At 44.8% G+C, this 19,760-nt stretch overlaps 1 protein-coding gene across 6 annotated transcripts in view; it reads left to right on the forward strand.

The window, feature by feature from the left end:
- LOC137432801 (paired mesoderm homeobox protein 2) overlaps positions 1-19,344 on the forward strand; it is a 97,619-nt gene extending 78,275 nt beyond the window's left edge. For 4 of the 6 annotated variants that reach the window (XM_068125018.2, XM_068125019.2, XM_068125017.2 and 1 more), the window contains exons 4-5: positions 14,391-14,578; positions 18,549-19,344. In XM_068125018.2, the coding sequence (XP_067981119.1) occupies positions 14,391-14,578; positions 18,549-18,684 (324 nt within the window). In that variant the 3' untranslated portion in view covers positions 18,685-19,344. Of the gene's footprint in view, positions 1-14,390; positions 14,579-14,929; positions 14,989-18,548 lie in introns of all 6 variants that reach the window. The other 2 variants (XM_078783610.1, XM_068125023.2) reach the window with 1 other exon arrangement.
- Positions 19,345-19,760: the final 416 nt, after the last annotated feature.

A 19,760-nucleotide genomic window follows, 5' to 3' on the forward strand; every position in this document is an offset into this window, starting at 1 on the left:
AACCTGGACACACACCTCCTAGTGCATGTTCAGGTGAGATGTCAAAGGTGAACCTGAGTGAGGTGCATGCCCAGTTGAGATGTGGAGGGTGAACCTGATTGGGGCACGTATCCAGGTGAGTTGGAGAGGGTGAACCTGAGTGAAGTGGATGTCCAGGCAAGGAAATATTGCTGGTGTGGTATTTTTTCCAGGTATTCATCATGGCTGATGTTTCCTTTATTGCATGTTTTGAAAGCACCAAATTCATTCACTGTGTGCATTTTAACACACATTTTGTATTCATCCACTCTACGTTTATAAAGTATGACATCATAATTCATTGAAATACTAAAGAACCATGATGTTGCATTCGAGCTTGACTCAATCTTACGTACGATGAAGAGCCTTTTTCGCATTGCAAACTCTTCATTGCAGCAAGTGCATCGTCTCACAAACACCATTTTATACTATGAGTAGTATCCCAAAGACATTCCCATATAACTTGACTTGAGTGCTTGTCATACTTTATGAAGAAGGATGTAACAGCTCACCGTGGAAAGAGCTAATAGAGAAGCTTTATCCTTCGTGTCAATTTGCTCATATATGTGCTGGTGTTGGAGGCAAAATATCTAATTTTGTCCTTCTTTCCCATTAAGCTCTTTCTCTTCCCTCCTTGTGCCCCCCCCCCCCTCCATTTTATCCTCACTTTCTCTCCCCTCTTTGTTCTTTCTGTCTCTTTGATGTTGATGAAAGCGTTTTGATACCCTTCTGACCATAAACAATCACTGCTCCTCTTGTGTGTGTGTGTGTGTGTGTGTGTGTGTGTGTCTCAGTCTCGTCTCCCCCACTTCCCCTCTGCTCTCTCATCCTCATTCTTACTCACCACGTACTTTACATTTAAATTCATTTCTCTTCACATTATATTCTGTTCGATCGAGGTTAAATCGGTAAGTTCACCAAATATGATTGAAAAAGCTGACAGTTATAAAGGGGGTGGGTTTAGGAATGGTAGCTTCCCAGGTCGAAAATCCCATAGAAAACTAATCGGACAAATCCCATAAAAATCCCATAGGAAATTGGACCATTAGAGGCTACTAGTTTCAATAAGGAAAATGAAATGCTGGACCAGTAGAAAATACCAGTGAAAAACCAGTAGATCAATGGGACCAGTAAGAGACCAATATAATACCAATATATAAATGAACAGGATTGAAAATAACGAATTGACATATGTGGGGAAATTACATGCCCAGACTGGGAATATGAACCCAGGTCCTCTGGTGAACTGTCCCAGTGGTTTTCCATTAAGCTATCTGGCTTGTAGATGGCAAGCAACATCTGCAGGGAAACCCTGTTATAAAGAACATGGCTGCAACTCAATTCCTTATGGAACTGTGCGTTTTGCGTTTGTTTATAACAAAATATAATTAAAGTATTCTGGCTGGTCTATGGGTTTTCAGACCAATTAACACTAATGGTTTCTACAGGACCAGTTGAACTTAAAGGTTCCTATTGGTTTGTATGGTTTATTTTGGTTTGAACCGAATCTGGTTCGGTTTCTACTGGAAACTCCACTAGTTCCTGTAGAAACCAATAGAAACCGTGATTTCCAATAGAGACCCATGGAAATGTTCTACTGGTCTCTATTGGTTTCTATGAATTTTTTGACCTGGGTTTAACGACTGTATTTGTAAATAAACTTTATTCAATAAAAGTAATTGAATCAGAGGTTTTGAAGGAGAGAAATTAAAGACAAGCTCTTCATTTACAAAACAATATGTGGAGGAATAAAGGAATAAAGATGATGAAAAATGACACAAACAGAAGCAGGAGAAAGTGGCTAAATACAAAACAATGATATAGTCGGGGAACGTCACATGTCCCATTCCTGACACAGTGCTCTCCATAAATATTGGAACAGTGAAGTCAAATTTGGTATTATTGCTCTATACTCAAGAAATTTGGATTTGAGATCAAAATATGAAGATGAGGCGATAGTACAGGTCAGATTTTATTTCTTGGTATTGATATGTATATATATTTTACCATTGTAGTCTATTCTAGTCTAGTGTCTATTTTTACATAGTTTTTTTTTTTAACCATTTTTACCATTGTATTGTTTTACCATTTTACCATTGTAGCCTGGTGTTGGCTTAGCGGTTAGGGTGCCAGCTTGGGATCATAGGATCCAGGGTTAGAGTTCCCAGTTGATCACTGAATTAACGCCAGCGGGTAGACTCGGCCTGTGATCCTTCCGAAGTCAGCAAATTGAGTACCAGTTCACTGGTAATTCCCTGTGTGTTGCAAGAGGCGACTAACAGGGTTGGTGGCAGGAAGGGCATCTGGCCGTAAAACATTGCTTCAAAAAGGGGACCACGGTGCCCAACAAAAGGCCAACCTCCACCCTGTGGGGAAAAATGGCCTCCAAAGGCGGTTCCTTTCCTATTTCTTTCCATTGTACAACAATAGCACTTTTTATGTTCAGTCCCCTCAGTTTAGGTAAGCACAAGTATGAGAACAAATTAACTTAAAGTATGTTAAAGTAGTATAATAGTTAGTATTTGGTTGCATATCCCTTTCATGCAATAACTGCATCGAGCCTGTGACCAAATGCATTCAACAAACTCTAGGTATCTTCTTTTGAGATGCTTTACCAAGCCTTTACTGCAGCCATTTTCAGTTGTTGTTTGTTTTTAGGGGTTTCTGACTTTAGTCTTCTCTTTGACAATTGATACGCATGCTCCATTCGATTTAAATATGGAGATTGACTTGGTTAGTTTAAAACCTTCCACTTTTCCCCCTGATGATCTCCTTGGTTGCGTTGGCAGGGTGGTTTGAGTTTCTTGCTGCTTGCTGCTTGTCTTGCTGTTTGGTGAAGTGCTGCCCAATGAGTTTAGAGGCATGTTCTTGTACAAAGGCAGACAAAATGTTTCTATACACTTCTGAATTAATTCTGCTGCTGCCATCATTAGTCACATCATCAATAAAGATGAGTGAGCCAGTGCCAGAGGTAGCCATGCAGGCCCAAGCCATGACACTACCTCCACCATGCTTCACAGATGAGGTAGTATGCTTTGGATCATATGCAGTTCCTTCCTTTCTCAACACCTTCGCCTTTCCATCGCTTTGGTAAAGGTTTATCTTGGTCTCACCTGTCTATAAAACTTTGTTCCAGAACTCATTGGCCCACTTCTGTACTTATGGTCAAATTATAATCTGGTCTTTCTGTTTGCGGTACTGATGAGAGTAATTCTGCTGTCAAAATCTTCTACAAATGGTGGATTGTGATACTTTCACCCCTGTACTCTGGAGGTTGTTGGTGATGTAACTGACAGTTGTTTTAGGGTTTTTCTTCACAGCTCTGATGATTTTTATGTCATCAGCTGCAGTTGTTTTCCTTGGCCGACCTGTCCATTGTCTATTACTAAGTAGACAAGTGGTTTATTTCATTTTCCAAGATGTTCCAAATTGTTGTATTTGCACTGCTCAATTTTTGTACTATGGTTCTAATTGAATTCTTCTGTTCTTTCAGTTTCCAAATTGCTTGGTTTTCTTTCATAGACAGCTCTCTGGTATTCATGTAGGTTTATGCCGACTGACTCCAACGACAGATTCCCAAAGCAAATTAAAAGGCTAAAACAAAGACTAGACATTCATGGCTCTTTTATGTGTGAACAATCAATGCAACAAGAAAAACCTGAACAACAAGAAACACCTGTCAGTCATCTGTTCTAATACTTATGCCTACCTTAATGGGGGAACTGAAAGTAAAAAGTGTTGTTGTTCTACAATGGTAAAACGTATATCCATAGAGATACCAATAAATAAATCTGACCTTCTGTACTCTTGCCTCATTTTCATCTTTTGATCTCAAATCCAAATTTCTTGGGTATATACAAATAATAACAAATTTGACTTCACTGTTCCAATGCTTATGGAGGGCACTGTATATCGTGCAAGCGCTACTGGTTGCATAACCAATGAAATTGACTCTTAAACCTTAAGGCCAGGTGGATAGAATGACGTGACGCCATTTGTATTGTGACGTATACACAGCAGGCATCCTGACATAGTGTGCTAAACGGCGGGTCCTCGTCATGGAATGTGAAGTAGTTGTGAAGTAGATAATACATATAAAGGTAACAAAGACTGTTATTAATTTTTCTTGTTCCTCTTCACCTGTTCGCAGAAATGAAATAAACTAATAACTTGATTGCGAAGCTGCTATATATTTGTATCATCTTCGTGAAGCATCGCGTCATTACCACCCCTATTTTTTTATGGGGTTATGTTTCCACACCTGTCTGTCTGTCTGTGAGCATGATATCTCAAAACGTTGTGGACGGATTTGGAAGAAACTTTGTGGACATGTTAGGTGTTTTACAAGGACAAATTGGTTCAATTTTGGCGAAGATCTAAATATGGATCTGGATACGAGAATTTAAGTGGTTCTTCATCATTGAGAGTTAGAACCAAAAACGATATATAGCACGATATCACAAAACATTGTAGACGAGTTATAGCAAAGTTGGTGGATGAGTTGGGTAGGTGACAAAAACAGGTCGATTTGATTTTGGTTCAGGTCCGGAAGCAGCTACGGCCTATCAGTGGGATGAAAAAAGGTAAACTGTTCAACCTGGCGAAGGTAGGCCCTCTAACGAGTGCTGATGTAGTTCTGTTTGTTTTCATTCTTGGTTGATGTTCGTGAGAAAAGGAATTCACAATTTCTTTTTCATTCGTTTTTCTGAACTTCTCTGAGTATTACGAGTTTATATAACCTAGAGCTCCCAACTGCCACCCAGCAATCTCTTATTCTGAATGGGGCTTTGCCACCCAGCAATCTCTCATTCTGAATGGGGCTTTCCCACCCAGCAATCTCTTATTCTGAATGGGGCTTTCCCACCCAGCAATCTCTTATTCTGAATGGGGCTTTGCCACCCAGCAATCACTTATTCTGAATGGGGCTTTCCCACCCAGCAATCTCTTATTCTGAATGGGGCTTTGCCACCCAGCAATCTCTTATTCTGAATGGGGCTTTCCCACCCAGCAATCTCTTATTCTGAATGGAGCTTTCCCACCCAGCAATCTCTTATTCTGAATGGGGCTTTCCCACCCAGCAATCTCTTATTCTGAATGGGGCTTTCCCACCCAGCAATCTCTAATTCTGAATGGGGCTTTGCCACCCAGCAATCTCTTATTCTGAATGGGGCTTTGCCACCCAGCAATCTCTTATTCTGAATGGGGCTTTCCCACCCAGCAATCTCTTATTCTGAATGGGGCTTTCCCACCCAGCAATCTCTTATTCTGAATGGGGCTTTCCCACCCAGCAATCTCTTATTCTGAATGGGGCTTTGCCACCCAGCAATCTCTTATTCTGAATGGGGCTTTCCCACCCAGCAATCTCTTATTCTGAATGGGGCTTTCCCACCCAGCAATCTCTTATTCTGAATGGGGCTTTCCCACCCAGCAATCTCTTATTCTGAATGGGGCTTTGCCACCCAGCAATCTCTTATTCTGAATGGGGTTTCCCACCCAGCAATCTCTTATTCTGAATGGGGCTTTGCCACCCAGCAATCTCTTATTCTGAATGGGGCTTTCCCACCCAGCAATCTCTTATTCTGAATGGGGCTTTCCCACCCAGCAATCTCTTATTCTGAATGGGGCTTTCCCACCCAGCAATCTCTTATTCTGAATGGGGCTTTGCCACCCAGCAATCTCTTATTCTGAATGGGGCTTTGCCACCCAGCAATCTCTTATTCTGAATGGGGCTTTCCCACCCAGCAATCTCTTATTCTGAATGGGGTTTCCCACCCAGCAATCTCTTATTCTGAATGGGGCTTTCCCACCCACCAATCTCTTATTCTGAATGGGGCTTTCCCACCCACCAATCTCTTATTCTGAATGGGGCTTTCCCACCCAGCAATCTCTTATTCTGAATGGGGCTTTCCCACCCAGCAATCTCTTATTCTGAATGGGGCTTTCCCACCCAGCAATCTCTTATTCTGAATGGGGCTTTGCCACCCAGCAATCTCTTATTCTGAATGGGGCTTTGCCACCCAGCAATCTCTTATTCTGAATGGGGCTTTCCCACCCAGCAATCTCTTATTCTGAATGGAGCTTTCCCACCCAGCAATCTCTTATTCTGAATGGGGCTTTCCCACCCAGCAATCTCTTATTCTGAATGGGGCTTTCCCATCCAGCAATCTCTAATTCTGAATGGGGCTTTGCCACCCAGCAATCTCTTATTCTGAATGGGGCTTTCCCACCCAGCAATCTCTTATTCTGAATGAGGGTTTCCCACCCAGCAATCTCTTATTCTGAATGGGGCTTTCCCACCCAGCAATCTCTTTTTCTGAATGGGGCTTTCCCACCCAGCAATCTCTTATTCTGAATGGGGCTTTCCCACCCAGCAATCTCTTATTCTGAATGGGGCTTTTCCACCAAGCAATCTCTTATTCTGAATGGGGCTTTCCCACCCAGCAATCTCTTATTCTGAATGGGGCTTTCCCACCCAGCAATCTCTTATTCTGAATGGGGCTTTCCCACCCAGCAATCTCTTATTCTGAATGGGGCTTTGCCACCCAGCAATCTGTTTTTCTGAATGGGGCTTTGCCACCCAGCAATCTCTTATTCTGAATGGGGCTTTGCCACCCAGCAATCTCTTATTCTGAATGGGGCTTTCCCACCCAGCAATCTCTCATTCTGAATGGGGCTTTGCCACCCAGCAATCTCTTATTCTGAATGGGGCTTTCCCACCCAGCAATCTCTTATTCTGAATGGGGTTTTGCCACCCAGCAATCTCTTATTCTGAATGGGGGCTTTGCCACCCAGCAATTTCTTATTCTGAATGGGGCTTTGCCACCAAGCAATCTCTTATTCTGAATGGGGCTTTGCCACCCAGCAATCTCTTATTCGGAATGGGGCTTTGCCACCCAGCAATCTCTTATTCTGAATGGGGATTTCCCACCCAGCAATCTCTTATTCTGAATGGGGCTTTCCCACCCAGCAATCTCTTATTCTGAATCGGGCTTTGCCACCCAGCAATGTCTCATTCGGAATGGGGCTTTGCCACCCAGCAATCTCTTATTCTGAATGTGGCTTTGCCACCCAGCAATCTCTTATTCTGAATGGGGCTTTGCCACCCAGCAATCTCTTATTCTGAATGTGGCTTTGCCACCCAGCAATCTCTTATTCTGAATGGGGCTTTCCCACCCAGCAATCTCTTATTCTGAATGGGGCTTTCCCACCCAGCAATCTCTTATTCGGAATGGGGCTTTGCCACCCAGCAATCTCTTATTCTGAATGGGGCTTTCCCACCCAGCAATCTCTTATTCTGAATGGGGCTTTGCCACCCACCAATCTCTTATTCGTAATGTGGCTTTGCCACCCAGCAATCTCTTATTCTGAATGGGGATTTGCCACCCAGCAATCTCTTATTCTGAATGGGGCTTTGCCACCCAGCAATCTCTTATTCTGAATGGGGCTTTGCCACCCAGCAATCTCTTATTCTGAATGGGGCTTTGCCACCCAGCAATCTCTTATTCTGATATGTGTCTTTCCCAGCCAGCAATCTCTTATTCTGATGTGGGGCTTTGCCACCCAGCAATCTTTTATTCGGAATGGGGCTTTGCCACCCAGCAATCTCTTATTCTGAATGGGGCTTTCCCACCCAGCAATCTCTTATTCTGAATGGGGCTTTCCCACCCAGCAATCTCTTATTCTGAATGGGGCTTTGCCACCCAGCAATCTCTTATTCTGATATGTGTCTTTCCCACCCAGCAATCTCTTATTCTGAATGGGGCTTTCCCACCCAGCAATCTCTAATTCTGAATGGGGCTTTCCCACCGAGCTATCTCTTATTCTGAATGGGGCTTTCCCACCCAGCAATCTTTTTTTCGGAATGGGGCTTTGCCACCCAGCAATCTCTTATTCTGAATGGGGCTTTGCCACCCAGCAATCACTTATTCTGAATGGGGCTTTCCCACCCAGCAATATCTTATTCTGAATGGGGCTTTGCCACCCAGCAATCTCTTATTCTGATATGGGGCTTTGCCACCTAGCAATCTCTTATTCTGATATGGGGCTTTGCCACCCAGCAATCTCTTATTCTGAATGGGGCTTTGCCACCCAGCAATCTCTTATTCTGAATGTGGCTTTTCCACCCAGCAATCTCTTATTCTGAATGGGGGTTTGCCACCCAGCAATCTCTTATTCTGAATGGGGCTTTGCCACCCAGCAATCTCTTATTCTGAATGGGGCTTTGCCACCCAGCAATCTCTTATTCTGATTTGTGGCTTTGCCACCCAGCAATCTCTTATTCTGATATGTGTCTTTCCCACCCAGCAATCTCTTATTCTGATATGTGGCTTTTCCACACAGCAATCTCTTATTCTGATATGGGTCTTTGCCACCCAGCAATCTCTTATTCTGAATGGGGCTTTGCCACCCAGCAATCTCTTATTCGGAATGGGGCTTTGCCACCCAGCAATCTCTTATTCTGAATGGGGATTTCCCACCCAGCAATCTCTTATTCTGAATGGGGCTTTCCCACCCAGCAATCTCTTATTCTGAATCGGGCTTTGCCACCCAGCAATGTCTCATTCGGAATGGGGCTTTGCCACCCAGCAATCTCTTATTCTGAATGTGGCTTTGCCACCCAGCAATCTCTTATTCTGAATGGGGCTTTGCCACCCAGCAATCTCTTATTCTGAATGTGGCTTTGCCACCCAGCAATCTCTTATTCTGAATGGGGCTTTCCCACCCAGCAATCTCTTATTCTGAATGGGGCTTTCCCACCCAGCAATCTCTTATTCGGAATGGGGCTTTGCCACCCAGCAATCTCTTATTCTGAATGGGGCTTTCCCACCCAGCAATCTCTTATTCTGAATGGGGCTTTGCCACCCACCAATCTCTTATTCGGAATGTGGCTTTGCCACCCAGCAATCTCTTATTCTGAATGGGGATTTGCCACCCAGCAATCTCTTATTCTGAATGGGGCTTTGCCACCCAGCAATCTCTTATTCTGAATGGGGCTTTGCCACCCAGCAATCTCTTATTCTGAATGGGGCTTTGCCACCCAGCAATCTCTTATTCTGATATGTGTCTTTCCCAGCCAGCAATCTCTTATTCTGATGTGGGGCTTTGCCACCCAGCAATCTTTTATTCGGAATGGGGCTTTGCCACCCAGCAATCTCTTATTCTGAATGGGGCTTTCCCACCCAGCAATCTCTTATTCTGAATGGGGCTTTCCCACCCAGCAATCTCTTATTCTGATATGTGTCTTTCCCACCCAGCAATCTCTTATTCTGAATGGGGCTTTCCCACCCAGCAATCTCTAATTCTGAATGGGGCTTTCCCACCGAGCAATCTCTTATTCTGAATGGGGCTTTCCCACCCAGCAATCTTTTTTTCGGAATGGGGCTTTCCCACCCAGCAATCTCTTATTCTGAATGGGGCTTTGCCACCCAGCAATCACTTATTCTGAATGGGGCTTTCCCACCCAGCAATATCTTATTCTGAATGGGGCTTTGCCACCCAGCAATCTCTTATTCTGATATGGGGCTTTGCCACCTAGCAATCTCTTATTCTGATATGGGGCTTTGCCACCCAGCAATCTCTTATTCTGAATGGGGCTTTGCCACCCAGCAATCTCTTATTCTGAATGTGGCTTTGCCACCCAGCAATCTCTTATTCTGAATGGGGGTTTGCCACCCAGCAATCTCTTATTCTGAATGGGGCTTTGCCACCCAGCAATCTCTTATTCTGAATGGGGCTTTGCCACCCAGCAATCTCTTATTCTGATTTGTGGCTTTGCCACCCAGCAATCTCTTATTCTGATATGTGTCTTTCCCACCCAGCAATCTCTTATTCTGATATGTGGCTTTTCCACACAGCAATCTCTTATTCTGATATGGGTCTTTGCCACCCAGCAATCTCTTATTCTGAATGGGGCTTTCCCACCCAGCAATCTCTTATTCTGAATGGGGTTTCCCACCCAGCAATTTCTTATTCTGAATGGGGCTTTGCCACCCAGCAATCTCTTATTCTGAATGGGGCTTTGCCACCCAGCAATCTCTTATTCTGAATGGGGCTTTGCCACCCAGCAATCTCTTATTCTGAATGGGGCTTTGCCACCCAGCAATCTCTTATTCTGATATGGGGCTTTGCCACCCAGCAATCTCTTCTTCTGAATGGGGCTTTGCCACCCAGCAATCTCTTATTCTGAATGTGGCTTTGCCACCCAGCAATCACTTATTCTGAATGGGGTTTTGCCACCCAGCAATCTCTTATTCTGAAAGGGGCTTTGCCACCCAGCAATCTCTTATTCTGAATGGGGCTTTGCCACCCAGCAATCTCTTATTCTGATATGTGGCTTTGCCACCCAGCAATCTCTTATTCTGATATGTGTCTTTCCCACCCAGCAATCTCTTATTCTGATATGTGGTTTTGCCACCCAGCAATCTCTTTTTCTGAATGGGGCTTTGCCACCCAGCAATCTTATTCTGAATGGGGCTTTGCCACCTCGGGATCACTTATTCTGAATGGGGCTTTGCCACCCAGCAATCTCTTATTCTGAATGGGGATTTGCCACCCAGCAATCTCTTATACTGAATGGGGATTTGCCACCCAGAAATCTCTTATACTGAATGGTGCTTTGTCACCCAGCAATCTTTTATTTTGAATGGGGCTTTGCCACGCAGCAATCTCTTATTCTGAATGGGGTTTTGCCACCCAGCAATCTCTTATTCTGAATGGGGTTTGCCACCCAGCAATCTCTTATTCTGAATGGGGCTTTGCCACCCAGAAATCTCTTATTCTGAATGGGGCTTGGCCACCCAGCAATCTCTCATTCTGAATGGGGCTTTGCCACCCAGCAATCTCTTATTCTTAATGGGGCGTTGCCACCCAGCAATCTATTATTCTGAATGGGGCTTTTCCACCCAGCAATCTCTTATTCTGAATGGGGCTTTGCCACCCAGCAATCTCTTATTCTGAATGGGGCTTTGCCACCCAGCAATCTCTTATTCTGAATGGGGCTTTGCCACCCAGCAATCTCTTATTCGGAATGGGGCTTTGCCACCCAGCAATCTCTTATTCTGAATGGGGCTTTGCCACCCAGCAATCTCTTATTCTGAATGGGGCTTTGCCACCCAGCAATCTCTTATTCTGAATGGGGCTTTGCCACCCAGCAATCTCTTATTCGGAATGGGGCTTTGCCACCCAGCAATCTCTTATTCTGAATGGGGCTTTGCCACTCAGCAATCTCTTATTCGGAATGGGGCTTTGCCACCCAGCAATCTCTTATTCTGATATGGGGCTTTGCCACCCAGCAATCTCTTATTCTGAATGGGGCTTTCCCACCCAGCAATCTCTTATTCTGAATGGGGCTTTGCCACCCACCAATCTCTTTTTCTGAATGGGGCTTTCCCACCCAGCAATCTCTATTCTGAATGGGGCTTTGCCACCCAGCAATCTCTTATTCTGAATGTGGCTTTGCCACCCAGCAATCTCTTAAACTGAATGGGGCTTTGCCACCCAGCAATCTCTTATTCTGAATGGGGCTTTGCCACCCAGCAATCTCTTATTTTGAATGGGGCTTTGCCACCCAGCAATCTCTTATTCTGAATGGGGATTTGCCACCCAGCAATCTCTTATTCTGAATGGGGCTTTGCCACCCCGCAATCTCTTATTCCGAATGGGGCTTTGCCACCCAGCAATCTCTTATTCTGAATGGGGCTTTGCCACCCAGCAATCTCTTATTCTGAATGGGGCTTTGCCACCCAGCAATCTCTCATTCTGAATGGGGCTTTGCCACCCAGCAATCTCTCATTCTGAATGGGGCTTTGCCACCCAGCAATCTCTCATTCTGAATGGGGCTTTGCCACCCAGCATTCTCTTATTCTGAATGGGGCTTTGCCACCCAGCAATGTCTTATTCTGAATGGGGCTTTGCCACCCAGCAATCTCTTATTCTGAATGGGGCTTTGCCACCCAGCAATCTCTTATTCTGAATGGGGCTTTGCCACCCAGCAATCTCTTATTCTGAATGGGGCTTTGCCATCCAGCAATCTCTTATTCGGAATGGGGCTTTGCCACCCATCAATCTCTTATTCTGAATGGGGCTTTGCCACCCAGAAATCTCTTATTCTGAATGGGGCTTTGCCACCCAGCAATCTCCTATTCTGAATGGGGCGTTGCCACCCAGCAATCTCCTATTCTGAATGGGGCTTTGCCATCCAGCAATCTCTTATTCGGAATGGGGCTTTGCCACCCATCAATCTCTTATTCTGAATGGGGCTTTGCCACCCATCAATCTCTTATTCTGAATGGGGCTTTGCCACCCAGCAATCTCTTATTTTGAATGGGGCTTTGCCACCCAGCAATCTCTTATTCTGAATGGGGATTTGCCACCCAGCAATCTCTTATTCTGAATGGGGCTTTGCCACCCCGCAATCTCTTATTCTGAATGGGGCTTTGCCACCCCGCAATCTCTTATTCTGAATGGGGCTTTGCCACCCAGCAATCTCTTATTCTGAATGGGGCTTTGCCACCCAGCAATCTCTTATTCTGAATGGGGCTTTGCCACCCAGCAATCTCTTATTCTGAATGGGGCTTTGCCACCCAGCAATCTCTCATTCTGAATGGGGCTTTGCCACCCAGCAATCTCTCATTCTGAATGGGGCTTTGCCACCCAGCAATCTCTTATTCTGAATGGGGCTTTGCCACCCAGCAATCTCTTATTCTGAATGGGGCTTTGCCACCCAGCAATCTCTTATTCTGAATGGGGCTTTGCCACCCAGCAATCTCTTATTCTGAATGGGGCTTTGCCACCCAGCAATCTCCTATTCTGAATGGGGCGTTGCCACCCAGCAATCTCTTATTCTGAATGGGGCTTTGCCATCCAGCAATCTCTTATTCGGAATGGGGCTTTGCCACCCATCAATCTCTTATTCTGAATGGGGCTTTGCCACCCAGCAATCTCTTATTCTGAATGGGGCTTTGCCACCCAGCAATCTCCTATTCTGAATGGGGCGTTGCCACCCAGCCATCTCTTATTCTGAATGGGGCTTTGCCATCCAGCAATCTCTTATTCGAAATGGGGCTTTGCCACCCATCAATCTCTTATTCTGAATGGGGCTTTGCCACCCAGCAATCTCTTATTCTGAATGGGGCTTTGCCACTCAGCAATCTCTTATTCTGAATGGGGCTTTGCCACCCAGCAATCTCTTATTCTGAATGGGGCTTTGCCACCCAGCAATCTCTTATTCTGAATGGGGCTTTGCCACCCAGCAATCTCTTATTCGGAATGGGGCCTGCAGGTTTGTTGGCACATTCACCATTCTCTTCAAATCAGTGAGCACCAATTCGGGTGATGTGTTCGATAATGATGCACATGCCACATACAAGGCACCCTGCTGTATCGAGATTCAAGCATGTGGGTGAGCCTGAGCCTAGTGGGTGTATTATATAAGGTGTAGACATGATAGCGAAATGGTTCTAGCATTTGCTCTGAGCCTGGGATGTCGGTGGTTCAAACCCAGACCGATTTGTACCAAATACTTTAAAATGGTGCGCACTGTTTCCTTGCTTGAGCCTGGTGTTGGCTTAGCGGTTAGGGTGCTAGCTTGGGATCCTAGGATCCTGGGTTCGAATCCCGGTGGATCGCTGAATCAACGCCATGGGGGTTGACTCAGCCTGCCATCCCTCCGAGGTCGGAAAATTGAGTACCAGTTCCTGCGTGTTCCTGCGTGTTGTCGTGTTGTCGTGTCCTGCGTGTTGTCGCGTGTTGTCGCGTGTTGTCGCGTGTTGTCGCGTGTTGTCGCGTGTTGTCGCGTGTTGTCGCGTGTTGTCGCGTGTTGTCGCGTTGTGTTGTGTTGTGTTTGTTGTTGTGTTGTGTTGTGTTGTGTTTGTTGTTGTGTTGTGTGTTGCAAATTGAGTACCAGTTCACTGGTAATTCCCTGTGTGTCACAAGAGGCGACTAACAGGGTTGGCGGCAGGAAGGGCATCCGGCTGTAAAACATTGCTTCAAAAAGGGGACCACGGTGCCCAAAAAAGGCCAACCCTGCTCTGCGGGGAAAAATGGCCTCTAATGCTGGTCTTGTACTGTTTCCTTGCTTGATGCTCAACATTTAAAAAGGATAGAGCACGGACGAACAATCATAGGTAGCCAATCATGGAGCAGGATTCAGTGTTGAAATCCCTAACCCCTTCTTTTTGTGGTGATGTTCTTTATAAGGGATGTCATTATTATTATATTATTATTATATCAGGAACAGGGTGATGCTCACAGTTAGACAGCTGCAGACATATCAGAAGCGCACCTAAAAAGTGAATGCAAGTCTACATGTCTACATAGACAGACCAGCCAATGGACATGAGACACGATGTCGAGTTATTGATGTGGTATGTCAGGTGTGGTTTCAGAATCGGCGGGCCAAGTTTCGGCGGAACGAGCGTGCTCTGCTCGCGAGTCGGAGTGCTTCGGCTCTTCGCCCGTTCAGCAGCGACGCGGCCGTGGAGCAGCCAATGGCGGCTCGTCCAGCTCCTCTATCTCCAGAATACCTGGCTTCATGGGGTGCCAACAGTACACCATCATACAGGTGCGTATGCAAGCTGCCATTGTCTGCCCGTCTGTCTATATGTCTGTCTGTCACATGAATATTTATTTCCTGATGTAGTTTAAACAAATTATGGGTACACTTACAAACACAACGCATCATGTTGAGATGTAACAAAAGGGTTTGATTAGATAGTATTTTTTAAATACAGATGTGGATTCTTTCAAACTCACACAGACATTGTTATAAGCATACCATATACAAAAATGGTGAACTTATAACCACAGGTGGAAAAACTTTTTGGATGTTTCTATGTAGAAAATTTGAACGTTTTACAATGAAACTATCTTTAATGGAGTAGTTACTTGTGTCATTCTGGGTCTTTGTTTTTAGGACATTAGCAGTTTATGGGGCCAACTACTTGTGACACGTGTGCATACGGAGGGAAAGAGGTGGGTCAATATGAAAAGGGGGAGAATATGGGAGAGAAGGAAAGCTGACAGAGGTGAAGTCTGAGAGGAGGGGTAAGCTGGATGGGGGTGGGGGTCGGGGAGGCGTAAGGGAGAGGTGTGGCACTTGCAAGGTGGGAGGTGGTGGGTAATGTTGAGAGGAGTGTTCAAAAATTCCTTTTTTGGAAACCTAATCGGTAGATGGTCCCAAAAATACCAATGTGCACATATACTGGCCGTACATACCTTCATGTAAACACTTTTTACATTTATGAGGAGAGTGGACAAAATGTTATATGGACGAGATACTTATAATAGTCCAAATCACACTAAATATAGTATAATGAGGTGTACACACACACACACACACACACACACACACACACACATATATATATATATATATATATATATATATATATATATATATATATATATATATATATATATATACACACATTAAACATACAATCCTCAAACCATAAGGTTGCCGAGGCAGTTTCATTGGCTAAGGGGCACGACAACCTTGGGTGGGTCACCACTCCAACACAGGATACTCGACTGGCTCAGTCACAGAAAGCTGATAATCATTTCGCCGACCTCAGAAGGATGACAGGCTGACTCAACCCAACTGGTAGCTATTTTAGCACGGCTATGGCTCAAACCCAGAACCATGAGACCCTAAACCAACGGCTTATATATGCGTGTTTTAAGCAAAAAAGGCATCGCTAATCAACAAATAGAACTAAACTGTACTCCACCAATTTTTAACAAACTGGAATGAGCAGATGCAGCCTCAAGTGACATTCCAGTCATGGTCTATGAACGTCGTCAAATTTTTGTCATTTTCGTTATATTTGTTGGTTGGCTTTTCCTTTTGTACTAAAATGGATAACCCCAACTGCATTAATCTAATACTAGGGCATGCCCGTACTATATATAAGCTAGGACGTGCCCGTACGTGGGTGCCCGTTCCTTGCCAAAAAAAAAAAAAAAAAACATTTGTGTAGGGGTGTGTGTGTGTAAACATCCTAGGGCGTGCCCGTACGTGGGTGAAAAAAACATGCGTGCAAACAACAACAACAAAAAAAAACTTTGAAACCACGTGGCAGTAACGACCACAGAACCCCCCCCCCCCCCCCTCTATTTACATGAATGGTTTGGTCCATTCGCAAAGCCAAAGCGAACGACCACAGAACCCCCCCCTCTATTTACATGAATGGTTTGGTCCATTCGCAAAGCCAAAGCGAATGACCACAGAACCCCCCCCCCCCCCCCTCTATTTACATGAATGGTTTGGTCCATTCGCAAAGCCAAAGCGAACGGCGAACGGCTAAATCGCCATAGCTCGGTAACTACTTGTCCGATTAATATGAAACCTTGAAAAGGCACATCCTCGGGTCCCCAGCAATATACCTGGCAAGTTTCAAGTATATCGGACCGGTAGTTGTCGAGAAACAGCGGTCACAGACAAACATACACACATACACACATACACACATACACACATACACACATACAAACACACATACACACAGAGATTAATGGAATTATAGATAGATACGAGGGCTGGGAATGCATTGGCAAACCACCCAGTATAACCCTTGCCAAGAAACTGCTTCAGCAGCACCGTTGCTCTGTAAAGAGTAAGGTAAATGAAGATCAAATAAGTGTATGTATGTATATGTATATATTAATATATATTTATGTTTATATATATATATATATATATATATATATATGTGTGTATATATATATATATATACATATATATATATATACTTATATATATATATATATGTATGTTTCTTGCTAGGCTGGGAGTGTGTGGGACAGAAAGAAGGAGGATGTGTGTCAAGGTGGCCCAGGTTACCTTGAAAGGCTCATTTTGGATATGGAGAAAGTTTATGGAGGCACGTCGAACGGTGTAGGTTGGTTGTGTGTGTGTGTGTGTGTGTGTGTGTGTGTGTGTTTTTTTGTTTTTTTTTAGCATTATTACTTCTTATTTTGTGTATATGAGTGAGTGGGTGAGGGTGTGTGTTTTTGCATGAATTAATTTTTGCATGAGTGTGTATTTTTGTGTGTTGAGTGGTGTATGGTGTAGGTGGTTGTTTGGTTGGTGTTCTGTATGTATGTGTGTGTATGGGTGTGTATGTGTGTGTATGAATGATCAGGTGTGTTTTGTTGGTGAGTGGTGAAGGGTATAAAGGTGGGTGATTGAGTGTTCCACCATGTTTGCTTGGTGCTGTGGATTCTGGATGTGGAGGTGTTGTTGTTGTTGTTGTTGTTGTTGTTGTTGTTGTTGTTGTTGTTGTTCGCACTGGCTGGGGGTGGGGGTATGTACGCATCCAGATGCAGTTGCTGCATGTGGATGTGTACGTGCCCCTGCTGGCCCACCTTAGCTGACCGTATCGAGGTTGAAGGGCCGAAACGGGATGATGCTGAGGACCTCGACTGAGGACCCGGTCAGTGCGGCACACTTGTGACCAGGTGTGTTTTGAACTTATATATATATATATATATATATATATACTGTATATGTATAACATACTTTCATTCTGGTGTTGTGCCTGAAGGCAAATCCAGTACTGCTGAAGCAATTTCTTGGCCAGGGTTATACTGGATGGTTTGATGTTGCCTTCACAGCAGTTGTCAGGGCCGGAATTTTTTATTTTTCCATGGTGCCGGCAATGGCTCGTCAACTCTTCGCGAAGGACACTGGCATCTTTAAAGTCCACCAACTAATGTCGGCAGACGGGACGCCGAGTTTAATGTCCATCCGAACGAAGGCACACACATTGATGAATCACCCTGCTTGTGAAACACTGGGATGACAGTTTATAGCTGGGTCTGGATTCAAAGCCAGGCTAGACAGTCTAGAGTTGAGTGTGCATACCTCGAGTCTGTGCCATCGTGGCAGGGTATTATGTATATATATATATATATATATATACATAGTAAAAGATTGGGGTGGTGGTTGGGATTATACATTCTTAAAGAAAGAAAGGCGCTTCCAAACAGAAAGTAAAACTGGATCTTGTCCGCAAATTTGAGGAAATAAGCAAGGGCAGACCAGGTCTCAGGTGATATTTCACCCACTTCACAGTCGGCTTCCTCAGTCTATTTGGCCTCAGTCTGTATTACATATATATTATACATACACACATACATATACATACATAAACATATATATATATATATATATATATATATATATACATATTGTATATTTAAAAAATCGTTCCCCAGTCTCACTAATGTATCTCGTTTGTCAAACTTTTTGAACGATCCTCATATATGAAAGCAATCATTTTTCACACAAATGCATCGTGTGTATAGCTTCCCAGTTTGCAGCATTGATCATCTATTTATTAGGTAAACACATTCGGCGGACGTACACCACCACTCCACGCCCCCCTTCCCCTCAACTCACCGCACCACCAATCGACATTAAGTTTTGTCCGTATCCCGGTGCTGTCGAAGTCGTGTTTGTGTGTGCCCATCCACGGTGTGTGCGAGCTCGCCCACCCTACGGGCGCTGACTCCGGCGGCTCTCCCCACAGCGCGGTGCCACCTTACGCGGCTGGAGGGGGCGGTGCAGCGACCCCAGGCATGACGATGGTGAACAGCATAGCCAGCCTGCGTCTCAAGGCCAAAGAGTACAGCTTGCAGCGAAACCAAGTTCCAACGGTGAACTGATCCTCACGGGGCCTCTGGGCTGAGAAAGAGGAGGCGATGTGCCTGAGAATGTGAGCATTCCTGGCACGGACAAGGAGACGCAGATGGACAGGAAAAAGATAAACGCTTGGTGTGACGAGCACCTCGTGCAATGTGGCCCACACTATGTAGAAACAGTTGCACACCCTCGGAAAGTGCCTTTTGTGCCGTCTCTGTTTCTCATGGTCGACATGCCCGGTGTCTCGTCTTTTAACTTTCTTTCTTTCGTTCTTTCTTAAATCTCCACTTTCCTCCGTCCACCATTCCCACCCACTCTGCCGTCACAAATCGCCTCGCCGTTGTCACTCGAGGACGTTCCGACACAGAGTCCTTCATCGGATCCAAGTGACCTCCACATACACCTCATCGCATCGCGCAGGTGTTTGCGGAACACCTCTGCTTCCATGTACATCGATTGCAAAGCGGACGGAGGACGTTGTTCATTCTTTTTTTTCATCTACTATTTGTACGTGATTATTTTAAGCGAAATTCCCCCTCCCAATCCCAAGTCCCTACCCTTCCTAATCTTAATAGAATTATTTGCTTTTCATATTTTCTTTTCCTTTGTGCTATTTGTTTGATGCAATAGCGTGGACACATCACTCCGCGATCTTTTACGACAATAAAAGCATTTGCTTAAAGCGGACGTTGCAGGGGACATGGTGGCGGGTTCCACGTTTTGGTGTTTTTCTGGTTCCACTTTTTTTACTATTCCTGTCGGCACCGTATGGTTTGGGGAACGATGATGCCATGGAAAACCACAGTCATTTGAGTGACCGACTTTGCCTGGTCTGTTCCGACAATAAGGGAGTCTGTCCGTTAAGCGCCGACTGATCCCATTTCACCATAGGTCATGGATCCGAGACTCCTGGTCTTGCAAAAATAGGTCTTGGACAAAATTGGGTTAAAGGCAAACAGACAAAGGTTTGACGAGAAGTGAGTGCAGCAGAGACCATGTGGTCACTGCTTTTGGCATCTCTTAGCGGTTTCTTGGCCCATATAAAGGTATTTTGCGCACATTCCCAAATCGGTCTGAAATACATGCACTTTTTGTGATA

Source organism: Myxine glutinosa, chromosome 8 (genome assembly GCF_964187855.1).
Source record: "Myxine glutinosa chromosome 8, kmMyxGlut1.1, whole genome shotgun sequence".
NCBI classification, from domain to species: Eukaryota; Metazoa; Chordata; class Myxini; order Myxiniformes; family Myxinidae; genus Myxine; species Myxine glutinosa.